A 20077-nucleotide genomic window follows, 5' to 3' on the forward strand; every position below is an offset into this window, starting at 1 on the left:
TCAGCCACGGGGAAAACCCGCACCAGCCTCGGCATCAGCGACCCCAAAACCTTCCTCCGCCACGCGGACGGAGGCCAAGGAGGGGCTTTATTCCGGGGGGCTGGCACTGGGGCGCGGATTCTTTCTGGGCACGTCCGCTTCCTTTAGGTCAGGCAAAAGCACTGAGAGTTGAAGCCCAATTAACCCACGGCGGCCTCCAGAAGCTTCCAAATTGTTTTTTTTTTCCCCCAAAATAGTACTTTTCGAGAGATCTTCCAAGCGCTCTTGTGAGAAGCGATTTGCGCGGTCTGCGTTTTGGGAACGGGAATTACGTCAGGAAGAGCAGCCGACCGCGGCGTGGGACGGCGCAGTGCAAGCGCGACGTAAAACCTCGCGTGCCCCGTGCGTCAGCCTCCGCAAGCAACTCCACCCTGGCCTTCCCCTCTGCGAAACGCTGACGGCTGGGGCGCGAGTTACGCTCGGATGAGGGAAACCCCCCACTTTTTCAGTTGGGGATTTCCCTTAAGAAAACTTTATTTAGTTCAGGATTATTTACTTCGTCTCCTGCTTTGTCAGCAAACCCTCCCCTCTCCCCCTCCCGGCAAGGCACAGTGAAGCGGCGCGGTTTCTCTCCGTCAATCAAACATAACCCGCCAATTGCAGAGTTTCTTCCAGGTTACGCAATTCCCCGCTGTGACACGGCACACTACGATACCTGGGATGGACATCCAGCGTCTGGGATGGACATCCAGCATACCAGGAATTTTCTTCTACAAATCCTAAAGAAGAGAGAATGCTCAATGACAAAAATACGCAGGCCGCTGGTTCAAGTGGTCGGCAAGACACTTCACGACATCTGCAACGACGAGGAGCTGGAGACTGGGTGACAAGCGGGAGCTTACAAAGCGTTTCAGAAAAGTCTTGACGTTTTCCACAGATTCTTCAAATTTCAAAAAATAATCATCTCTGTTGAGCTCGGAAGAAACAAAAGCAACCACCTAATGCCTTCTCTGCTCACCCGCTGAGTCCTCCCGACGTTCGCAAAGCCGCCAACGCAGTAGGTCAACATTTATTTGATGCAATCAGTCTGTTACAGCCAGGAATCCTGTGAGAGAACAGATCCCAAATTAGAGGCGAGCTTGTTTGGAAAAACGCAGCACAGTTTGGCAGAGTAAACGCAGGAAGATCTCAAAAAGCCCCACGCCGCCTCCCAGAGCACTGCAAGGTACATGGAACATTCCCAAAAGAGTCGGGCAGCGCCGCGCAGGCAAAGCGGTCGCCGTTGCCAGCATTTTAAGGAGTATGCGAATAGGAATAACAAATCTGACCCCTCCGGGAAATGCCAGCTGTCAACGCAAAAAGGAATACGCAACCCCAAGGGAAAAACAGATCGCCAGGATTAAGCCGAGAGCTCGACCCAACACCTCAGTGGAAGAAAACTCAAACCGCGGCCCCGTCTCCTCGCGCTGGGTTCGGATTTGCGACAGCCGTTTAATTCCGCAGCTTGGAAGAGCTCCGAGGTCGCAAAAACGGGAGTTTCCTGGGTCTCAGAGTAATTCTAGAGCTAAAGCGGGGATAGACATCACCTCTAGGTCAGATAATACATGCCAACGCTCATCACCGACCCAGGAAGGCAACCCCCTCCGCTCCTACCCAAGGCTGCCAAGCGCGACACGCTTGCTTCCTAAAACAGGGCGCCGCCTTGTTCGCGTCCGACACCGCCAATGTGTTTCTCCCTCGAAACGGGACTAGAGATAGGTTACGCACGCTCTCAAGCCGCCGGCTGGGAGCCCTGGAGCCTTTCGGGTGGTGTTTTTCACCACGGATTGCAGGAGAAAGAACAGGGAAGACAGAGGAGACGGTGGGAAATTTCATCTACAACGGGGAGCGCTACGGTGAACAATACGACCGAGACCGAGTCCTTTCCCGCGGGGGAAAAGCACGCGCCAAATAAATACCCGCTGAGCGGAGCGGTACGATTTTATCGTTACACAGGGAGAAAAAGCAGATTTGAGGAAGACAACGTAAGAACCGACTACGACAACGCTTCTTTTGGATAGCACTAAAGTGTAAATAGACTACACGTAAAAAGCGTACGTACTGCACAAATGTATAGTTTATATAAACATTAAATCGTTATTTAATTCGATATTATCACAGACAGCCATACGTTTCTGTGTATAAATACCTATAAAATCCAAAGCTTCCCGCTTCCTCTGGCCGCAGACATCTTTCGCCTCAACCCGCGCCAAGAAGAATTCGCAAACCCCAAGAGGAATCACCTACAAGGTTCCAGTAAAACCTGTCGCTGGGAAATAGCTTGAGAAGTCTGCTACAAGATCCATGAAGAATGCCGACCACAGCACCGGTACAGGAACATTAAAAGCACAACGTTCCCAAATCTGATTTTTTTTGGAGATGAATCCTGAAGTTTGGCCCGTTAGATTATTTTTCGTCATGTAATCCGAAATCTGATTTTTCTTGGAGGTGAATCCTAAACTTTGGCCCGTTAGATTATTTTTTAGTACTGTAATCCCAGATCTGATTTTTTTTTTTTCTTTGGAGATTAGTTCATAAAATTCTGCCCGTTAGATTATTTTTCAGTCATGTACCGAAATACTTTTTGCCATTGGTACATCCAGCAGCGTGTAATGTTTATATAAACTCTAGATTTACACAGTACCTAAATTTTTACGTGTAGTGTGTTTAGTACTGTGCAGTTCCTCAGTCTGCACTCAAGACCGTTAACTGCAAGCGGTCGTTTCCACCGTTACCCCGTTACCTTCACCTGGCCGTGCCGGGGGTCGACAGGCGATGACGATGGTGACCTGCACTGGCACTGACCGCACCGCCAACGTCAGGCGATGAAGGCCAGAACTGCGGCTGTCTTCACTCGCCGCAGCCCTCCCGCGAGATCCGCCGCCGTCCGCCCCCAGGAAACACCGCTCCTCCTCAAACACGCCGACAGACTGCGCCGCCAGCAGGGCAGGAGTCTCGTTCTGAAACAGAGAAGCATCAAAACAGAGCAATGAAAACGCCTTCGTTAACACTTACAAACGTTAGTTAACATAAACACCTTAGTTAACACTTACAAATTTGCAGCGCGTCAAATATTTTCCCGCCCCTTCACAACTTCAGACGTACTGACCACACATGCGTACTACGTGCACGACGCGTGTGCGTATAAACACGTATACGCACGTGCGCGTGCATCTACCCGCGCGACCTCATTTCCTTCCCCCGCTTCTATTTTCTGGTCCAGAAGCATCAAGCTCAATCTCAAGTTCAACACATGCAAGCAGCAAGGCACCAATTCGGATCATCGGGAACGACGCTGGCGGCCAAACGAAGACATCAGCGCCCCGACGACTCTCAAAAATAACAAGATTACGTTTCGCGGAACTTGCTGTCAAGTGTCAAAGCCGCCACAATCTGAAGCGGCACTCGGAAGGGAATTCTCATATGCGTACCTATACATACACATATGTCTTTCTCTCTCCCCTATTGCTTCCCTACGCTACGGCTACGCGGTATTTTCCTGACGCAGTACTTAACCCGCATGCTTTCAGCACAGCGACAACGATCATAACCAACCGTGCCTCCGGTTCTCCTGGGGACACTGAAAAATAAGTGTGACTTTCACCCCCCGCCCCTCCAGACATCAGCAGTTCTTGATATTTTCCACCTCCCGGCACCAGAATCCTGTTGGCGTGGGCTACGCCTGGTGACCCACAACTATAAACCCAACGCTCCCGGCGGCGTTTATCGACCTGAGCGAGCGCAGAGCGGTGCTGCGGCCAGACTCGGCACACTCTCCTAACAAGGGAGCCACGTGGAAATGCAGCACGGTCTCCTTGCAGGTAAAGGAGCAACAAGAAGTTCGCTTCCCAGGTCTCAGAGCAATTCTAGAGCTAAACTGATCCATCTTCAGATCGATGCTCAGATAATACATGCCAACAGCCATCACGGACCCAGGGGAAGCAACCCAGCAGCTCCCTTCACCCGTCACGGGGGGCTGCAGGGCGAGAGAGGGGCAGCCGGGGAGCACGCAGCAACCCCCGACCCTCAACATGGCAGTGAGGGGCGCTGCTCCTCGTAACAGCACAGCCGCGCTGAGATGAGTCGGTACTTACGTAGTCACCTGGCCTTCTCCCAGGCGACGTTTTGGGTCGGTTCTTTGGTTTTGGGGGGGAGGAGGGGCTGGAGAGCTGCCTGGCAGGAAAGGACCTGGGGGTGTTGGTTGGCAGCTGGCTGAATGTGAGCCAGCAGCGTGCCCAGGTGGCCAAGAGGGCCAGTGGCATCCTGGCTTGTATCAGGAACGGTGTGGCCAGCAGGAGCAGGGCAGGGATCGTCCCCCTGTGCTGGGCACTGGCGAGGCCGCCCCTCGAATGCTGTGCTCGGCGCTGGGCCCCTCACCCCAAGAAGGCCACGGAGGGGCTGGAGCGTGGCCAGAGCAGGGCAGCGAGGCTGGGGCAGGGGCTGGAGCACAAGGCTGGGGAGGAGCGGCTGGGGGGGCTCAGCCTGGAGAAGAGGAGGCTGAGGGGAGCCCTCATCGCTCTCTGCAACTGCCTGAAAGGAGGCTGGAGCCGGGGGGGGTCGGGCTCTGCTCCCCAGGAACAAGCGATGGGACGAGAGGGAACGGCCTCAAGCTGTGCCAGGGCAGCTTTGGGTTGGATATTAGGAAAAACTTCTTCCCCCAAAGGGCTGTCAGGCCCTGGCCCAGGCTGCCCGGGGCAGGGGCTGGGTCCCCACCCCTGGAAGGATTTAAAAGCCGGGGAGATGTGGTGCTGGGGGCCGTGGGTTAGCGGTGGCCTTGGCAGCGCTGGGTTAACGGCTGGACTCCGTGATCCCCACGGCCTTTTCCAGCCCAAGCGACGCCCCGCTCCTCAGCCCCGCAGCCCGCCCGTTTCTCCGCAGGTAACGCGCTCGGCACCGCTCCTCTCACCGCGCCCCGTCGCGGCGCCACCTTGGAAAAGCAGCAGCGCAGCCGCGGTCTCAGCTCGGGGGGTTCCGCGCCCGGGGCCGCCGGCGCGGCCTGAGGGGACCCGGCCCTTTCTCCCCCCGCCCCTCCCGGGGAGGCCGAGGGGAACCCCCGGCTCCCAGGCCCCACCGAGGAACCCCGCGGACGCCTCCCCCCGCCCCGCTGGATCGGAGGCGACCGACCGCCAAGCCCCCCCCCCCGCCCCAAGCCTCCGCCCCGGCCCCCGGCCCCGGCCCCCTCCGCCGTGCGCACAGCACCCACCGCCTCCGCCGTCCCCGCCGAAAAGAGCTGCCCGCCGCCGGGCCGGGAGGGAAGAAGCGGCCGTGGGACCCCGCCGGAGCCGCCCGCCGCGTTCGCCTGAGCCGCGCCGGAGCGGCGGAGCGGCGGCGGGGCCGTGAGGGAGCCGGCGATCCGGTCGGGCGACCTGCGGGCGGGGGAAGGACCCCGCCGTGCGGCGGGAAAGGGCCCGCCCCGGAGGCGGCTCCTCGGCGGCCGCGCGGGGCCGGCGAGCGGCCCCCGCGCCTCCCTCATTAAACCCCGTTCTCTGGTAACGTAAACCCAATTCTCTGGTAATTAAACCCAATTATCTGCTCATTACCGACGCTGGACTGCGGCAAAGGTGACGCCGCGCCGGGCGGGAGCGCCATTTTGGGCTGTGAATGACAACGTATAATGGCGCAGAGCGATTGCTCGGAGCCCTCATGGCTCCCCGCAGCCGCCTGCAAGGAGGCTGGAGCCAGGTGGGTCTCTTCAGGCTTAACCGGATTTAAATGTGCCAAGCACCAGCTTAAACGTGGCGCATGGAGGAGTTGAAACAGCTAATTGGGTTTGGTGGGGCCGCCCTCCCTTCGGCAGCTCTGTAACAGCAGCGACACTGACCAGGGAAACCAGAGCCCCCAAGAGAGATGCGCTTTATTACGGATCTACAGGTTTGCACCCACCTCTCCCTGTTTGGGAAACTTTGAGAATGAAATAAAATTTCCACGGGTTATAGTTGCGCAGCGAACCTCGTTTTATATGAAATACGTCTCCTTAAAAAGGTAAGGTCGGTTCTTAGGTTTTAGAATCCCAGCAGGCGCAGAGTTTATCTAACCATTCGGTCTAATCTTTGCTTTAGGTGAGGTTTCTTTTTCCACTCTGTATTTTTTATTTATTGTTCCAACCTAAACCATTCCATGACTGAAAATCAGGTCTATTTTGGGGTTTGATCTCTCGGGGTGGTGGGTATTTGGGAGGGGGGGGGGTGTTGGGAGACAACAAGGGGCTTTTCTGAGGTGTTTTAATGGGGGTTGGGTGTGTTTTTAAATACAGCAAATCCTCATCCAGGACACGACAATATCGACCTCCCCGCAGGTAAATCAGGTGGCGGTTTACAGCTTCATTAAGCAACGAAAACGTCATTCCCGGTGACAGGCACCGCAGGCGAAGGGACCGTCCCGAGGCCAGGGTTTGAGTGAGCGTCGGCAAACGAATTCCCGGCAGGGCTGAGGTGGGAAGGGAGCTCTGGAGGTCAGCGTGTGCGGCCCCCGTGCAAGCAGGGATGCCCCAGGACGGCGTCCAGTTGGGTTTTGACTGTATCCGAGGATGGAGACTCCACAACCTCCCTGGGCAGCCTGTGCCAGTGTTCGACCTACCCTCACAGTAAAAAAAAAAAAAAAAAGTGTGTTTCCTTGTGTTCAGGTGAGATTTTATGTGTTTTAGAACCATAGAATTGTTAAGGTTGGAAAAGACCTTGAAGATCATCAAGTCCAGCCGTTAACCGAGCGCTGCCAAGGCCACCACTAACCCACGGCCCCCAGCACCACATCTCCCCGGCTTTTAGATACCCCCGGGGTGGGGACTCAGCCCCTGCCCTGGGCAGCCTGGGCCAGGGCGTGACAGCCCTTTGGGGGAAGAAGTTTTTCCCAATATCCAACCCAAAGCTGCCCTGGTGCAGCTTGAGACCGTTCCCTCTCGTCCCATCGCTTGTTCCTGGGGAGCAGAGCCCGACCCCCCCTTCCCCCCCCCCCCAGCTCCAGCCTCTTTTCAGGCAGTTGCAGAGAGCGATGAGGGCTCCCCTCAGCCTCCTCTTCTCCAGGCTGAGCCCCCCCAGCCCCCCCAGCCGCTCCTCCCCAGCCTTGTGCTCCAGCCCCTGCCCCAGCCTCGCTGCCCTGCTCTGGCCACGCTCCAGCCCCTCCATGGCCTTCTTGGGGTGAGGGGCCCAGCGCTGAGCACAGCATTCGAGGGGCGGCCTCCCCAGTGCCCAGCACAGGGGGACGATCCCTGCCCTGCTCCTGCTGGCCACACTGTTCCTGATACAAGCCAGGATGCCACTGGCCCTCTCGGCCACCTGGGCACGCTGCTGGCTCGTGTTCAGCGGCTGTTGACCAAAACCCCTAGGTCCTTTCCCACCGGGCAGCTCCCAGCCCCTCCTCCCCACGCCTGCAGCAGTGCCTGCGGTTGGTGTGTTCATCTCTTTTGCTATGGTTTATCCTTGTTATTCATGTCAGAAAGAGGGGAAAAGGCAAAGATGACGGGGGTCCCTGAAGGTAATTAAATCGTTCTCGCTGAATAAAGAGCTGTAGCATGGTAGTAGACGCTAAGGGAAGAATCGTGACCGGGAATAATTGCGTGGTGGCAGTACTGCAGAAAGAGATCGGGGGATTTCGGGTGACTGGGGCTAAACGTGAGCCTATACTGAAAATGAGTTTGTATCAGTTTATCATTTGTTTTTATAGTTTAACATAAATTTATACTTAAAAGGAATGTATATGAGTTCATTTTTTTATAGTTGATATGGGTTTAACATGAGCTTATTCTTCAAATGAGTTTATATGAGTTTATAGTTTATATTTTTTTATTTTTTATAGTTTATATGAGTTTAAGCTTTATAATTTTTTAAAATTTTATAGTTTATATGAGTTTAACATGAGTTTATACTTAATTTTTTTACAGTTTATGTTTAATGTGAGTTTATACTTAAAATGAGTTTATATGAGTTTATACTTCATATTTTTTTATCTTTTATAGTTTGAGGGTTGTTTTTATAGTTTATACGAGTTTAGCATGAGTTTATAGTTAAAATGAGTAGATATGAGCACGTTTTGTCAGGTTTTTTTCTTTTTCTTCCAAAAAAAGGCTAATGACTCCCCGTTGTGCCACACTTCTGTCAGTACAACCTACGCAAGACAATAAATCCATGACACTCAGTGCTGGCGCTATCTCACCTGAGGGAATCTGTGTACGTCGTGATTTCAAATAAATAGCTGTTATATGAAACATATGCATTACTGGAAAGATCCCATTCGCTCTTTTACTCACCTGGTAGATTTTAGCATCTCTCATGAGATTTTCTACAGGATGTTCAGTATTAAATCCGTTTCCTCCAAAAATCTGCCCTGCATCGGTAGCTACTTGGTTTGCAACGTCGCCAGCGAACGCCTTGGCAGTGGAAGCGTAGTAGGTATCCTGGCGACCGGCATCGACTTCCCACGCGGCTCTTTGGTAAGCCACCCTAGCCGGTTCCACTTTCATGGCCATTTCAGCCAGCATGAAAGACACCGCCTGGTGCTACGAACGATGGAGGAAACGAGGTTAACGTTGCCTGCTTCAGATTCAGCAACATCCCAGAACAGAGTCCTCTTCACTTCTTAATTTGCGAATTCAACACGCTCAGGAAATTGCACTGGAGGAGTTCTACAGAATTTGGATCAGGCATTCATCACTGTGCATTGAATTGGGCTTTTCAGTTTGTAATTCTCAAATCCACTGGGCCACGGGGATTTTGAGTCTCAGATCCACTGGGCCACGGGGATTTTGAGTCTCAGATCCACTGGGCCACGGGGATTTTGAGTCTCAAATCCACTTGATACGGGGATTTTAATTCTCAAATCCACTTGGGCAAAGGATTTTAATTCTAAAATCTAATTTATTTTTCAAATCAATTTTGTCACGGGGATTTCAATTCTCAAATCCACTTGGCCACGGGGATTTTGATTCTGAGATCCACTGGGCCACGGGGATTTTGATTCTGAAATCCACTTGGCCACGGGGATTTTGATTCTGAAATCCACTGGGCCACGGGGATTTTGATTCTCAAATCCACTTGGCCACGGGGGTTTTGATTCTCAAATCCACTGGTCCCCAGGATTTTAATTCTCAAATCCACTGGGCCACAGGATTTTAATTCTCAAATCCACTTGGCCATGGGGATTTTAATTCTCAAATCCACTGGGCCACAGGATTTTGATTCTCAGATGCAGTGGGAGACGGCGATTTTAATTCTGAAATCCACTGGGTCACGGGGATTTTAATTCTCAAATCCACTGGGCCATAGGATTTTAATTCTCAGATGCAGTGGGGGACGGCGATTTTAATTCTCAAATCCACTGGGCTACGGGGATTTTGATTCTCAAATCCACTTGGCCACGGGGATTTTGATTCTCAAATCCACTGGGCCATGGGGATTTTGATTCTCAAATACACTGGGAATGGGCATTTTGATTCTCAAATCCACTGGGCCATGGGGATTTTATTTCTCAAATCCACTTGGCACAGGATTTTAATTCTCAAATTGAATTGGTCACAGGATTTTGATTTTCAAATCCACTGGGCCACGGGGATTTTAATTCTCAAAGCGACTGGGCCACGGGGATTTTGATTCTCAAATGCACTTGGGCCACGGTGGTTTTGATTCTCAAATCAACTGGGCAACGGCTATTTTAATTCTCAAATCCACTTGGCCACAGGATTTTAATTCTCAAATCCTCTTGGCCACGGGGATTTTGATTCTCAAATCCACCGGGCCTTGGGGATTTTAATTCTCAAAGCCACTGTGCCACAGGATTTTAATTCTCAAATCCTCTTGGCCACGGGGATTTTGATTCTCAAATCCACTGGGCCCCAGGATTTTAATTCTCAAATCCGATTTACCACAGGATTATAATTCTGAAAACTACGGGGACACAGCTATTTTCTTTCTCAAATCCACTGGGTCAGGGGGTTTTTGATTCTCAAATGCACTTCACCACAGGATTTTGATTCTCAAATCCACTTGGTCACAGGATTTTGATTCTCAAATCCAGTGGGAGACGGCGATTTTAATTCTCAAATCCACTGGGTCACGGGGATTTTGATTCTCAAATGCACTTGGTCACAGGATTTTAATTCTCAAATCCACTGGGCCACAGGATTTTGATTCTCAAATCCACTTGGCCACGGGGATTTTAATTCTCAAATCCACTGGGCCATGGGGATTTTGATTCTGAAATCCACTTGGCCACAGGATTTTGATTCTCAAATCCACTGGGCCATGGGGATTTTGATTTTCAAATCCACTTGGCCACGGGGATTTTAATTCTCAAATCCACTGGGCCACAGGATTTTGATTCTCAGATGCAGTGGGAGACGGCGATTTTAATTCTGAAATCCACTGGGTCACGGGGATTTTGATTCTCAAATGCACTTGGCCATGGGGATTTTAATTCTCAAATCCACTGGGCCACAGGATTTTAATTCTCAGATGCAGTGGGGGACGGCGATTTTAATTCTCAAATCCACTGGGCTACGGGGATTTTGATTTTCAAATCCACTTGGCCATGGGGATTTTAATTCTCAAATCCACTGGGCCACAGGATTTTAATTCTCAGATGCAGTGGGGGACGGCGATTTTAATTCTCAAATCCACTGGGCTACGGGGATTTTGATTCTCAAATCCACTTGGCCACGGGGATTTTGATTCTCAAATCCACTGGGCCATGGGGATTTTGATTCTCAAATACACTGGGAATGGGCATTTTGATTCTCAAATCCACTGGGCCATGGGGATTTTATTTCTCAAATCCACTTGGCACAGGATTTTAATTCTCAAATTGAATTGGTCACAGGATTTTGATTTGCAAATCCACTGGGCCACGGGGATTTTAATTCTCAAATCCACTGGGCCATGGGGATTTTGATTCTCAAATCCACTGGGCCATGGGGATTTTGATTCTCAAATCCACATGTCCACGGGGATTTTGATTCTCAAATCCACTTGGCCACGGGGATGTTAATTTTCATATCAACTTGGCCACGGCAATTTTGATTCTGAAATCCACTGGGCCACGGGGATTTTGATTCTCAAATGCCCTTGGTCAGAGGATTTTGATTCTCAAATCCACTGGGCCACAGGATTTTGATTCTCAAATCCCCTTGGTCAGAGGATTTTGATTCTCAAATCCACTTGGCCACAGGATTTTGATTCTCAAATCCACTGGGCCATGGGGATTTTATTTGTCAAATCCACTTGGCACAGGAGTTTAATTCTCAAATTGAATTGGTAACAGGATTTTGATTTTCAAATCCACTTGGCCACGGGGATTTTAATTCTCAAATCCAATTGGCCACAGGATTTTAATTCTCAAATCGACTTCATCACAGGTTTTTAATTCTCAAACCCACTGGGCCACGGGGATTTTGATTCTCACATCCACTTGGTTACAGGATTTTAATTGTGAAATCCACTTGTTCACAGGATTTTAGTTCTCAAATGCACTGCGCCACGGGGATTTTAATTATCAAATCCAGTGGGCCACAGGATTTTGATTCTCAAATCCATTTGGCCACGGGGATTTTGATCTCAAATCCACTTGGTCACAGGATTTTGATTCTCAAATCCACTTGGTCACAGGATTTTAATTCTCAAATCCACTGGCCACAGGCATTTTAATTCTCAAATCCACTTCGCCACAGGATTTTGATTCTCAAATCCACTTGGCCATGGGGATGTTAATTTTCATATCCGCTGGGCCACGGGGATTTTGATTATCACATCCACTTGGTCACAGGTTTTTAATTCTCAAATCCACTGGGCCACAGGGATTTTAATTCTCAAATCCATGGGGCCACGGGGATTTTGATTCTCAAATGCACTTGGGCCACATGGCTTTTAATTCTCAAAGCGACTGGGCCACAGGGATTTTGATTCTCAAATCGACTTGGCCACGGTGATTTTGATTCTCAAATCAACTGGGCAACGGCTATTTTAATTCTCAAATCCACTTGGCCACAGTATTTTAATTCTCAAATCCACTGGGCCACGGGGATTTTGGTTCTCAAATCCACTGGGCCTTGGGGATTTTAATTCTCAAAGCCACTGTGCCACAGGATTTTAATTCTCAAATCCTCTTGGCCATGGGGATTTTGATTCTCAAATCCACTGGGCCCCAGGATTTTAATTCTCATATCCGATTTGCCACAGGATTTTAATTCTGAAATCTACTGGGACACAGGTATTTTAATTCTCAAATCCACTGGGCCACGGGGATTGTGATTCTCAAATCCACTTGTCCATGGGGATTTTTATTCTCAAATCCACTGGGCCATTGGTATTTTAATTCTCAAATCCACTTGGTCACAGGATTTTGATTCTCAAATCTGCTCTGGCCACGCTGCAGGCCCTCCATGGCCTTCTTGGGGTGAGGGGCCCAACACTGAGCACAGGATTCGACGGGCGGCCTCGCCAGTGCCCAGCACAGGACACGATCCCTGCCCTGGTTCTGCTGGCCACACTGTTCCTGATACAATCAGGATGCCATTGGCCCTCTTGGCCACCAGGGCACGCTGCTGGCTTGTGTTCAGGCAGTTGTCGACGAGCACCACCAGGTCCTTTCCCGCTGGGCAGCTCCCAGCCCCTCCTCCCCACGCCTGTAGTGGTGCCTGGGGTTGTTGTGCCCCAAGTGCAGGACCCGGCCCTGAGCCTTGCTGACCCTCACCCCATGTCCTGGGCCCATCGTTCCAGCCTGGCCAGGGCCCTCTGCAGAGCCTCCCTGCCCTCCAGCAGATCAACGCTCTCGCCCAACTGGGTGTCATCGGCAAACTGACTGAGGGTGCCCTCGATCCCCTCGTCCAGATCGTTGGTAAAGACATTAAACAGAGCTGGCCCCAGTACGGAGCCCTGGGGAACACCACTGGTGACCGGCCGCCAACTGGATTTGGCTCCATCACCACCGCTCTCTGGGCCCAGCCACCCAGCCAGTTTTTTACCAGCGAAGCGCGCGCCCGTCCAAGCCATGACGGGTTTGAATTTGTGGCTGTTGCCCTGTCGGTGGGCGCTACTGAGGAGCGCCTGGTCCCTCCGCTTCCATCCCGTGAGGCGTTCGTGCACATGGATACAACCCCCCCGAGCCTTCAACAGCCTCAACAGTCCCAGCTCCTTCAGCCTCATGCTCCAGACCCTTCATTATCGTCGTAGCCATCCCTGGACTCTCTCCGGTAGATCCGTGCCTCGGCCACGGGGATCCCAGCACTGGACACAGCACTCCAGCACTGAGCGATGTCCCCGAGAAGCGCGGGCAAGGTGCATTCTGCCAGCGCGGAAAGAAGGGCCTGTCCCGGGGAAAGAAAATCTCACAAAAATTCCTCCTTCCCAGCCGTTCTTGCTGCAAATGGATTTAAATATCCTGGATTTGAAATACACGTGATGCTGTAAGTCATCCTTAAGGAAAAGCTACACGCTTTCACTTGCATCATCCTAATTAAATGTTTTCTTGCTTGGGAAGCGTAGCGAAGAGGCCGCGCTCTCCGAAGCCGATATTCTGTTACGCTGGATAGCACCTAAATCCTTAAAACCACCCCACGTGCAGACAACAGCGCCGCAGGCCTCGGTCCCGCTGTAACGTACTTCAGCCACGGGCCGACATCTCGGAAATATGACTGAAATCATTTTAATGACAAGCGAAGTGACTAAAAGCAACCACACCTCTGCTTGGCAGTCGGTTTTTATTAGAATGCAGCAACGCCTGTCAAAAATAACATTTTGATCATCTAATTGGACAGGGAAAAAATAATTGGGGTACGAGGTTCTCATTTCTCGCCCCTGATCGTGTTTGGGCTTTTGGGGTCACAGCCAAGGGGAGAACAGCGCTGCTCTACCTGAAAAGAAGGCAGTTTCCCGCAAGTTCTTTCATAAAGCATCGGTTCAAATGAAAACCCGTATAAAAGCAAATCATACTTCTTTTTTCCGACTATCATAAAAGCCCATACCTGTGTTTCTCAAGAGCTATGCTTCACATTCATCCATAAAGAATTCTCGCTTAAGGCACGCAAAACCCAAGTATTTTCTTCATAAACATGACAGGTTTCTTTGAGGCACGGAGATGAGCACATCAAATGACGATTTCTGGCTGCCAGACTCGGGCGAGTACGACGGCGAAGTCACAGGAGAGAAGCCCTGTTACGCTCTGTCTTTTGAAAACCCGACCTTGGGTTTGTTCATACTGACCCCGGGACGCATAGAGAATCCGCAAGTAGGAATCCAGCCGCCCTCCGAGAAAAATCACGTCCACCTGTTGCCATTTAGGAGAACGCAGGTTTCTGACAGGTCCAGAAGCCAATATGGATTCGCTTTCCTTTTTTTTTTTTAAAAGATGCAAGTTTGGCAAGGCCACGAACCCACAGCGTCAGTGTATTTCTTTTAGCCCGTGGTGACCCAGGGAGCGTGTGCTGCCACGTGGCATTCCCACAGAAACGGCTTCGCTGTTTGAAATTTCCCTGTGATTTATCGATTCGATACCCACCCAAACTCCAGCGCTGAGACGGCGGCAGCAAATCTGTATCGTTAGAAACAACGCAGCAACCCCTAAAATCCAATTCCTTGTTATGTGCGGAATGCCTTCGCAGGCCAAAAAAAAAAAAAACTAAGAAAAATCTCCATTTTGTTCATGTTTTGATCATCTAAATTTTACAGGGAAGGCGTTTACCTCTTCTCCCACCAAAAGCCAAAGATCTGAGTGAAAGAGAATGAGCGGGGAAAGCCGACAACTCATCGCTTGGGAATTCAGAAATGTTGAGAAAACAGCCAGTTTGGTAGTCAGCAGGAACGAAGTCAGGGAACGGATGGGGAACACAGAAGTAGCGCTTAATCGTGCGCACGATGAAAAGATTTTGAAGGAAAAAGGGTTGGTTTTTTTCCACACCTTTCTCATCGTATCGAGAAAGGCGCTAAAATCCTCTTCCCCGGGAGCACCGAACGCTGCGGCAGCACCGGGCACCCTCGATACGCGTCGCTAAGCCTTGTACTTGCCGACGTGCTCGCGAGCGGTGATCATCGTTTGAATCTGAGCCGTCCCCTCGTAAATCTGAAAAGGAGAATTACAATACCGTTAGCTGATCCTTTTTTACAACATTTGGACGCATCCTTCTGCGCTTCCTAGCGCTAATCCGGCATGGGTTAGGATGTGCAGGAAGAGAAAACGGGAAACAACTCCGGTGCGAGCTGAGTGGCTGCAGCGGGCCAAACGTCGTGAACCGCACGCGAGCTGTGCGGAGCCGGCCTCGTTCTCGTGGAGGCGCGCAGCAAAACCCGGAGAGGTTCTCCTGAAACGAAGAGAGGGGGCGAAGAGGGATGGGGAAAGCGCCTCACCCGGGGAGGAAAAGGCATCATTTAGGTCTTACAAAGGAGGCTTCGTGCAGCGGGGGGAGGGGAGGAGGTGACCTGTGCTGAAAGCGTTGCACTTTCTTTGACTGGCCTTCCAGCCGCAGCAAACGCCCCTTTCATCCGTTTGTGCCCTTCCGTACCGTACGCCTTTTTTCTTTCTTTTTTTCTTTCTGTCTTTTTTCATTTCTTTCCTTTTTTCCTCTTTCCTTTTTTTTTATCTTTCTTCCTTCTTTCTTCTTTTCCTTCTTTCTTCCTTCTTTCTTCTTTTCCTTAGAATCATAGAATCGTCAAGGCTGGAGAAGACCCTCAAGATCATCGAGTCCAACCGTTAACCCAGCACTGCCAAGTCCACCACTAAACCATGTCCCTAAGCACCACATTTCCCTGGCTTTTAAATCCCTCCAGGGATGGAGACTCAACCACTTCCCTGGGCAGCCTGTTCCAATGCCTGACAGCCCTTTCGGGGAAGAAGTTTTTCATAATATCCAACCTAAACTTCCCCTGGTACAGCTTGAGGCCGTTCCCTCTCATCCTATCACTTGTTCCTGGGGAGCAGAGCCCGACCCCCACCTCGCTACAGCCTCCTTTCAGGCAGTTGCAGAGAGCGATGAGGGCTCCCCTCAGCCCTTCTCCAGACTAAACAACCCCAGCTTCCTCAGCCGCTCCTCACCAGACTTGTTCTCTAGACCCTTCACCAGCTTCGTTGCCCTCCTCTGGCCATGCTCCAGCCCCTCCATGGCCTTCTTGGGGTGAGGGGCCCAAAACTGAACACAGTACTCGAGGTGCAGCCTCACCAGTGCCCAGCACAGGGGCACCATCACCTCCCTGCTCCTGCTGGCCACACTGTTCCTGATACAAGCCAGGATGCCATTGGCCCTCTTGGCCACCTGGGCACACTGCTGGCTCATATTCAGGCAGCTGTCGACCAGCACCCCCAGGTCCTTTCCCGCCGGGCAGCTCCCAGCCCCTCCTCCCCACGCCTGCAGCGGTGTGCCCCAAGTGCAGGACCCGGCCCTGATCCTTGTTGAATCTCATACAGTTGGCCTGGGCCCATCGACCCAGCCTGGCCAGGGCCCTCTGCAGGGCCTCCCTGCCCTCCAGCAGATCAATGCTCCCACCCAACTGGGTGTCCTCTGCAAACTGACTGAAGGTAAGTCCTCCTTTCTTGCAAACTTACTGAAACTAGTCTTTCTTGCAAACTTACTGAGAAGAAAGTCCTTCTTTCTTCCTTCTTTCTTCCTTCCTTCTTCCTTCCTCCTTTCTTCCATTCTTCCTCCTTTCTTCCATTCTTCCTCCTTTCTGCCTTCTTTTCCTTCTTTCTTCTTTTCCTTCTTCCTTCCTGCTTTCGTCTTCCTTCTTTCTTCCTTTCTTCCTTCTTCCTTCCTTTCCTTCCTTTCCTTCCCTTGCTTTCTTCTTTCTTTTCTTTCTTTTTTTTCCTTTTTTTTCTTTCTTTCTTCTTTTTTTCTTTCTTCCTTCTTCTTTTCTTTCACCACCTATTCTTGCACTTTCCTCTAGAAACACTCTGCACCTTCCCTCTGTTCTCCTTGGCTTGCTGGCAGCAAAGCCGGAGATGCCCACTGGAACAGGAACGCGGGCCCGGTGCAGGATGGCGGCCGAACGCTCCCGAGGCGCAGTGCGAGGCGATCCACGGGCAGCAGAGTTCGGGTGTAGTAAAGATAAGGGCTGGCGACCGGAAGATCACGTGCTGTACGGAAAGAGTTAAGGGTCGACCCTCCCTTGTCTCCGCCCCTTATAACATGACACACCTACTGCTGGGGGTATAAAGCCCGGGTCGGCTGGAGATCTAGGGGGATAACCTTGATGTGTAGTGTTTGCTACACAGTGGTGACCCCGACGTGATCAGGCAACAGCGATGGAGCTCGCGGAACTCATAAAGGTACTAAAGTCGGTAACGACAAGGGTGCTCAAGCGGGGGTTTGCGGCAAGGCGGCGCCGACCTGCTGCACGTGGTGTGCTGATGGGGCAGGAATCTCCTGGGAACGAAAAGCCAACAAGTTTAGTTTCGGAGGGGACACAGGCTGGCTGGGAAGGAGTGGCCTGTGGGACACAGACGGAACCGTTGTTACTGGGGGCTGAACCAACGGAGGAAGGGGAGGTGCAGGGAGACTATGGTGCAGCGGGAACAAAGGAGTCGGGAAAGGTGTTCCCGATACAAGTGGGGAGTTTAGAGCGGCCGCCCACGGAACCTTCGGCACCTCCTGCACCAGTGGATCTACCACTTCCTCAATACCCCTGGGGCGAGTTGCAACAATGTGTGGAAAGGGAGCTGACTGATAGGTTGCTGGATTGGGTCCCGGGGGCTGATGTGGGATCCCAGCAGTATCGTGAACTACGTGAAGGAAGATGGCGGGAAGGAGAAAAAGAAGGCAAAACACCTGAGGACGCCCCATTGTATCCCAGTGATCGACGAGTGCTGGACACACAGAGAGCGGAGCGCAGGACATCGAGGGGGGGTGGTAGGGCTCCCCCGGCACTGTCAGTGATACCTGAGCCACCAGAGGGAACCCCTATCCCTAGGGCAATGGGAAATCAAACTGGTATTCCCTCACAGTGGAGGGAGCCTGTACACGATTACCCCATGAGCTCTGATAGCAGTGAGGGCGAAGGGGGTGACGAGGGATCCTCGATTGTTGCTCATCCGCCCCCGCTTCCGAGACGGACTAACGAGGTTTCAAGGGAACTCGAGGCATTGATCAGCCGATTGAGAGGGGTGGTGGCAAATGCGGAAAGTCTTATGCCAGGGGGAATGCCGAAAGAGAGGGCAAACGGGACAGATTGGCAGATGATTGCAAAAAATTGTGTCTTGGAAGGAGTGCGATTCCAGGCCCCTCCGATTCAAGCATTTCCTATCCGAGCAGCCCCAGGTGGAGGATATGAGTGGCAACCGTTAGATGCAAAGTTGGTGAAAGAATTGGTCACAACGGTGAAAAGTCATGGATTAAATTCCCCAGAGACCCAAGTCCTATTAGACTGTGTTTTTGCAACGCCGCTTGCACCTTTTGATATCATTCAGTTGATGCGGGCCGTATTGACCCCCTCGATGATGGTATTGTTTAGGGAGGAGTGGAGGAATCGGTGCACCCAAGTTGTTATTGAGGCGCAACAGGCCAACCATCCCATGGCAGGAGTGACTTTAGAGCAGCTGATGGGTGAAGGGCAGTTCGCAACTCCTCAGGCACAGGCTCAGCGAATGCGGGGGCGCGATTTTGCTGCATCTTCGAAAGCTGCCCAGGAAGCAATACGCATCATCGCAGCTCTTGATAAAAGGGAGCCTCCATGGGTCCAAATACGGCAATCGTTAAGTGAGCCCTTCACAAAGTTTTTAGACCGGCTGCAAGCGGCGCTCCAGGTTGCTCGACTTCCTGAGCAGGCTAAGGAGGCAATATTGCTTGACTGTGCACGTACGCAAGCAAACCCACAAACTGCAGTGTTGCTAAGACAGTTACCCATAGGGACCACGCTTTCACAGATGATTCGTTATGTGCTGGAACAGGAACAGGCGCAAAGTATGCAACCGGTAGTGGCCGCAGTCCATGCGGCCTGCCGCGGCGCACGACTTATGTGCCATAGGTGTGGGGGGCAAGGACACATGGCGCGACAATGCCCTTCAAAAATAAACACCCCCGGAACAGGGGAAGGAAAGAGAGACCTACGATGCTGGCGCTGTGGGCGACTAGGCCACAGAGCTCGACAGTGCAAATCGGGGAGTCAGCAAAGGAGACCGGGCTGGGGAAACGAGAAGAGGGGATGGCTGAGGGCCGTGCCATCCCCACCTGCCCCAGTGATCAGCTCAGCAGGCCCGACGACAGCAGCGCAATGTATGGCACAGGGAGTCTCTCCTTCCCCGGGACCAGCACAGTCGCCTGCGGTCCCAATGATGCAATATCCAACTCAGCTGCCTTGGGGAGATGGGAGCGCGCAATAGAGGAGGCTGGGGATAGAGCCTCGCCGTATGTGGCACTCACCCTAAACATGACCACACGACCAGAAGTAGATATTATAGTTACCCCATGGCTCCCAGCGTTGGGGGGAACACCACGCCTCGTGTTAAGAGCCCTTTTAGATACAGGAGCGGATGTTACAGTAATCCCATCACATCTATGGCCAGATGATTGGCCACTCAAACCGAGAGGTTCGCTGCAAGGCGTGGGAGGCATGCAGACCTCGCATCAAAGCAGGAACCCAATGCAAATTATGTTGAAGGATCCGGAATCTGGACAAGCTAGGGTAGCATGGTGTAACCCTGTCATTGCTGAGTTACCCATTGTCATCTTGGGACGATGTTGCTTGCAGAAGATGAATATAGTGCTGCGTACAAATTTATCATAATGGCCACTGCCTGTGTCCGCCCATTAAAACTCACCTGGTTGACAGATAAACCAGTGTGGGTAGAGCAGTGGCCATTGACAGAGGAAAAGAGGGCGGCTGTTCGACAATTGGTACAACGAGAACTTGACGCAGGACACATCGAACCCTCTACAAGTCCCTGGAACACCCCCATTTTCGTGATAAAGAAAAAAATCGGGAGCGTGGCGACTGCTACATGATCTACGCGCAGTTAATGCATGTATACAAGACATGGGTCCGCTACAAGCGGGCCTCCCTTCTCCGGCCATGATTCCACCTGACTATCAAATAGTGGTTATAGATATTAGAGATTGCTTTTTTAGTGTTCCCTTGCATGAAGAAGATAGAGTACG

The 20077-nt window shown here is 51.8% G+C and overlaps 1 protein-coding gene, 1 long non-coding RNA gene and 2 other non-coding genes across 8 annotated transcripts; 1 reads left to right on the top strand and 3 right to left on the bottom strand.

Moving 5' to 3' along the window:
• Positions 1 to 452: 452 nt before the first annotated feature.
• LOC148051149 (uncharacterized) lies at positions 453 to 5956 on the bottom strand. 5 transcript variants are annotated; one of them, XR_015700258.1, is made up of 4 exons: positions 5222 to 5956; positions 2768 to 2978; positions 998 to 1084; positions 453 to 758 (listed from the first exon to the last, which is right to left on the bottom strand). XR_015700258.1 is itself a non-coding variant. In XM_087738354.1 (3 exons), exons 1-3 carry the CDS (start codon positions 5489 to 5491, stop codon positions 1062 to 1064), a joined length of 504 nt encoding a protein of 167 aa, XP_087594480.1. In that variant the 5' UTR covers positions 5492 to 5904; the 3' UTR covers positions 453 to 1061. The 5 variants fall into 5 exon arrangements, 3 of the variants coding, with proteins under 3 accessions (XP_087594480.1, XP_087594479.1, XP_087594481.1); XR_015700257.1 differs by having other exon boundaries at positions 2762 to 2978; positions 5222 to 5908; XM_087738354.1 differs by having other exon boundaries at positions 453 to 1084; positions 5222 to 5904.
• LOC148051150 (small nucleolar RNA SNORD45) lies at positions 1521 to 1605 on the bottom strand. The gene has a single exon (XR_015700261.1). It is a non-coding gene; the product is annotated as a small nucleolar RNA SNORD45 (small nucleolar RNA).
• On the bottom strand, positions 3868 to 3951 carry LOC148051151 (small nucleolar RNA SNORD45). Its single transcript, XR_015700263.1, has one exon. It is a non-coding gene; the product is annotated as a small nucleolar RNA SNORD45 (small nucleolar RNA).
• LOC148051152 (uncharacterized) lies at positions 5563 to 8856 on the top strand. Its single transcript, XR_015700259.1, has 3 exons — positions 5563 to 5700; positions 6314 to 6640; positions 8078 to 8856. It is a non-coding gene; the product is annotated as an uncharacterized LOC148051152 (long non-coding RNA).
• Positions 8857 to 20077: the final 11221 nt, after the last annotated feature.

The sequence above is a fragment of the Nipponia nippon genome, unplaced genomic scaffold, assembly GCF_047370975.1.
Source record: "Nipponia nippon isolate SJK-2023a ecotype South Korea unplaced genomic scaffold, ASM4737097v1 scaffold_66, whole genome shotgun sequence".
NCBI lineage: Eukaryota > Metazoa > Chordata > Aves > Pelecaniformes > Threskiornithidae > Nipponia > Nipponia nippon.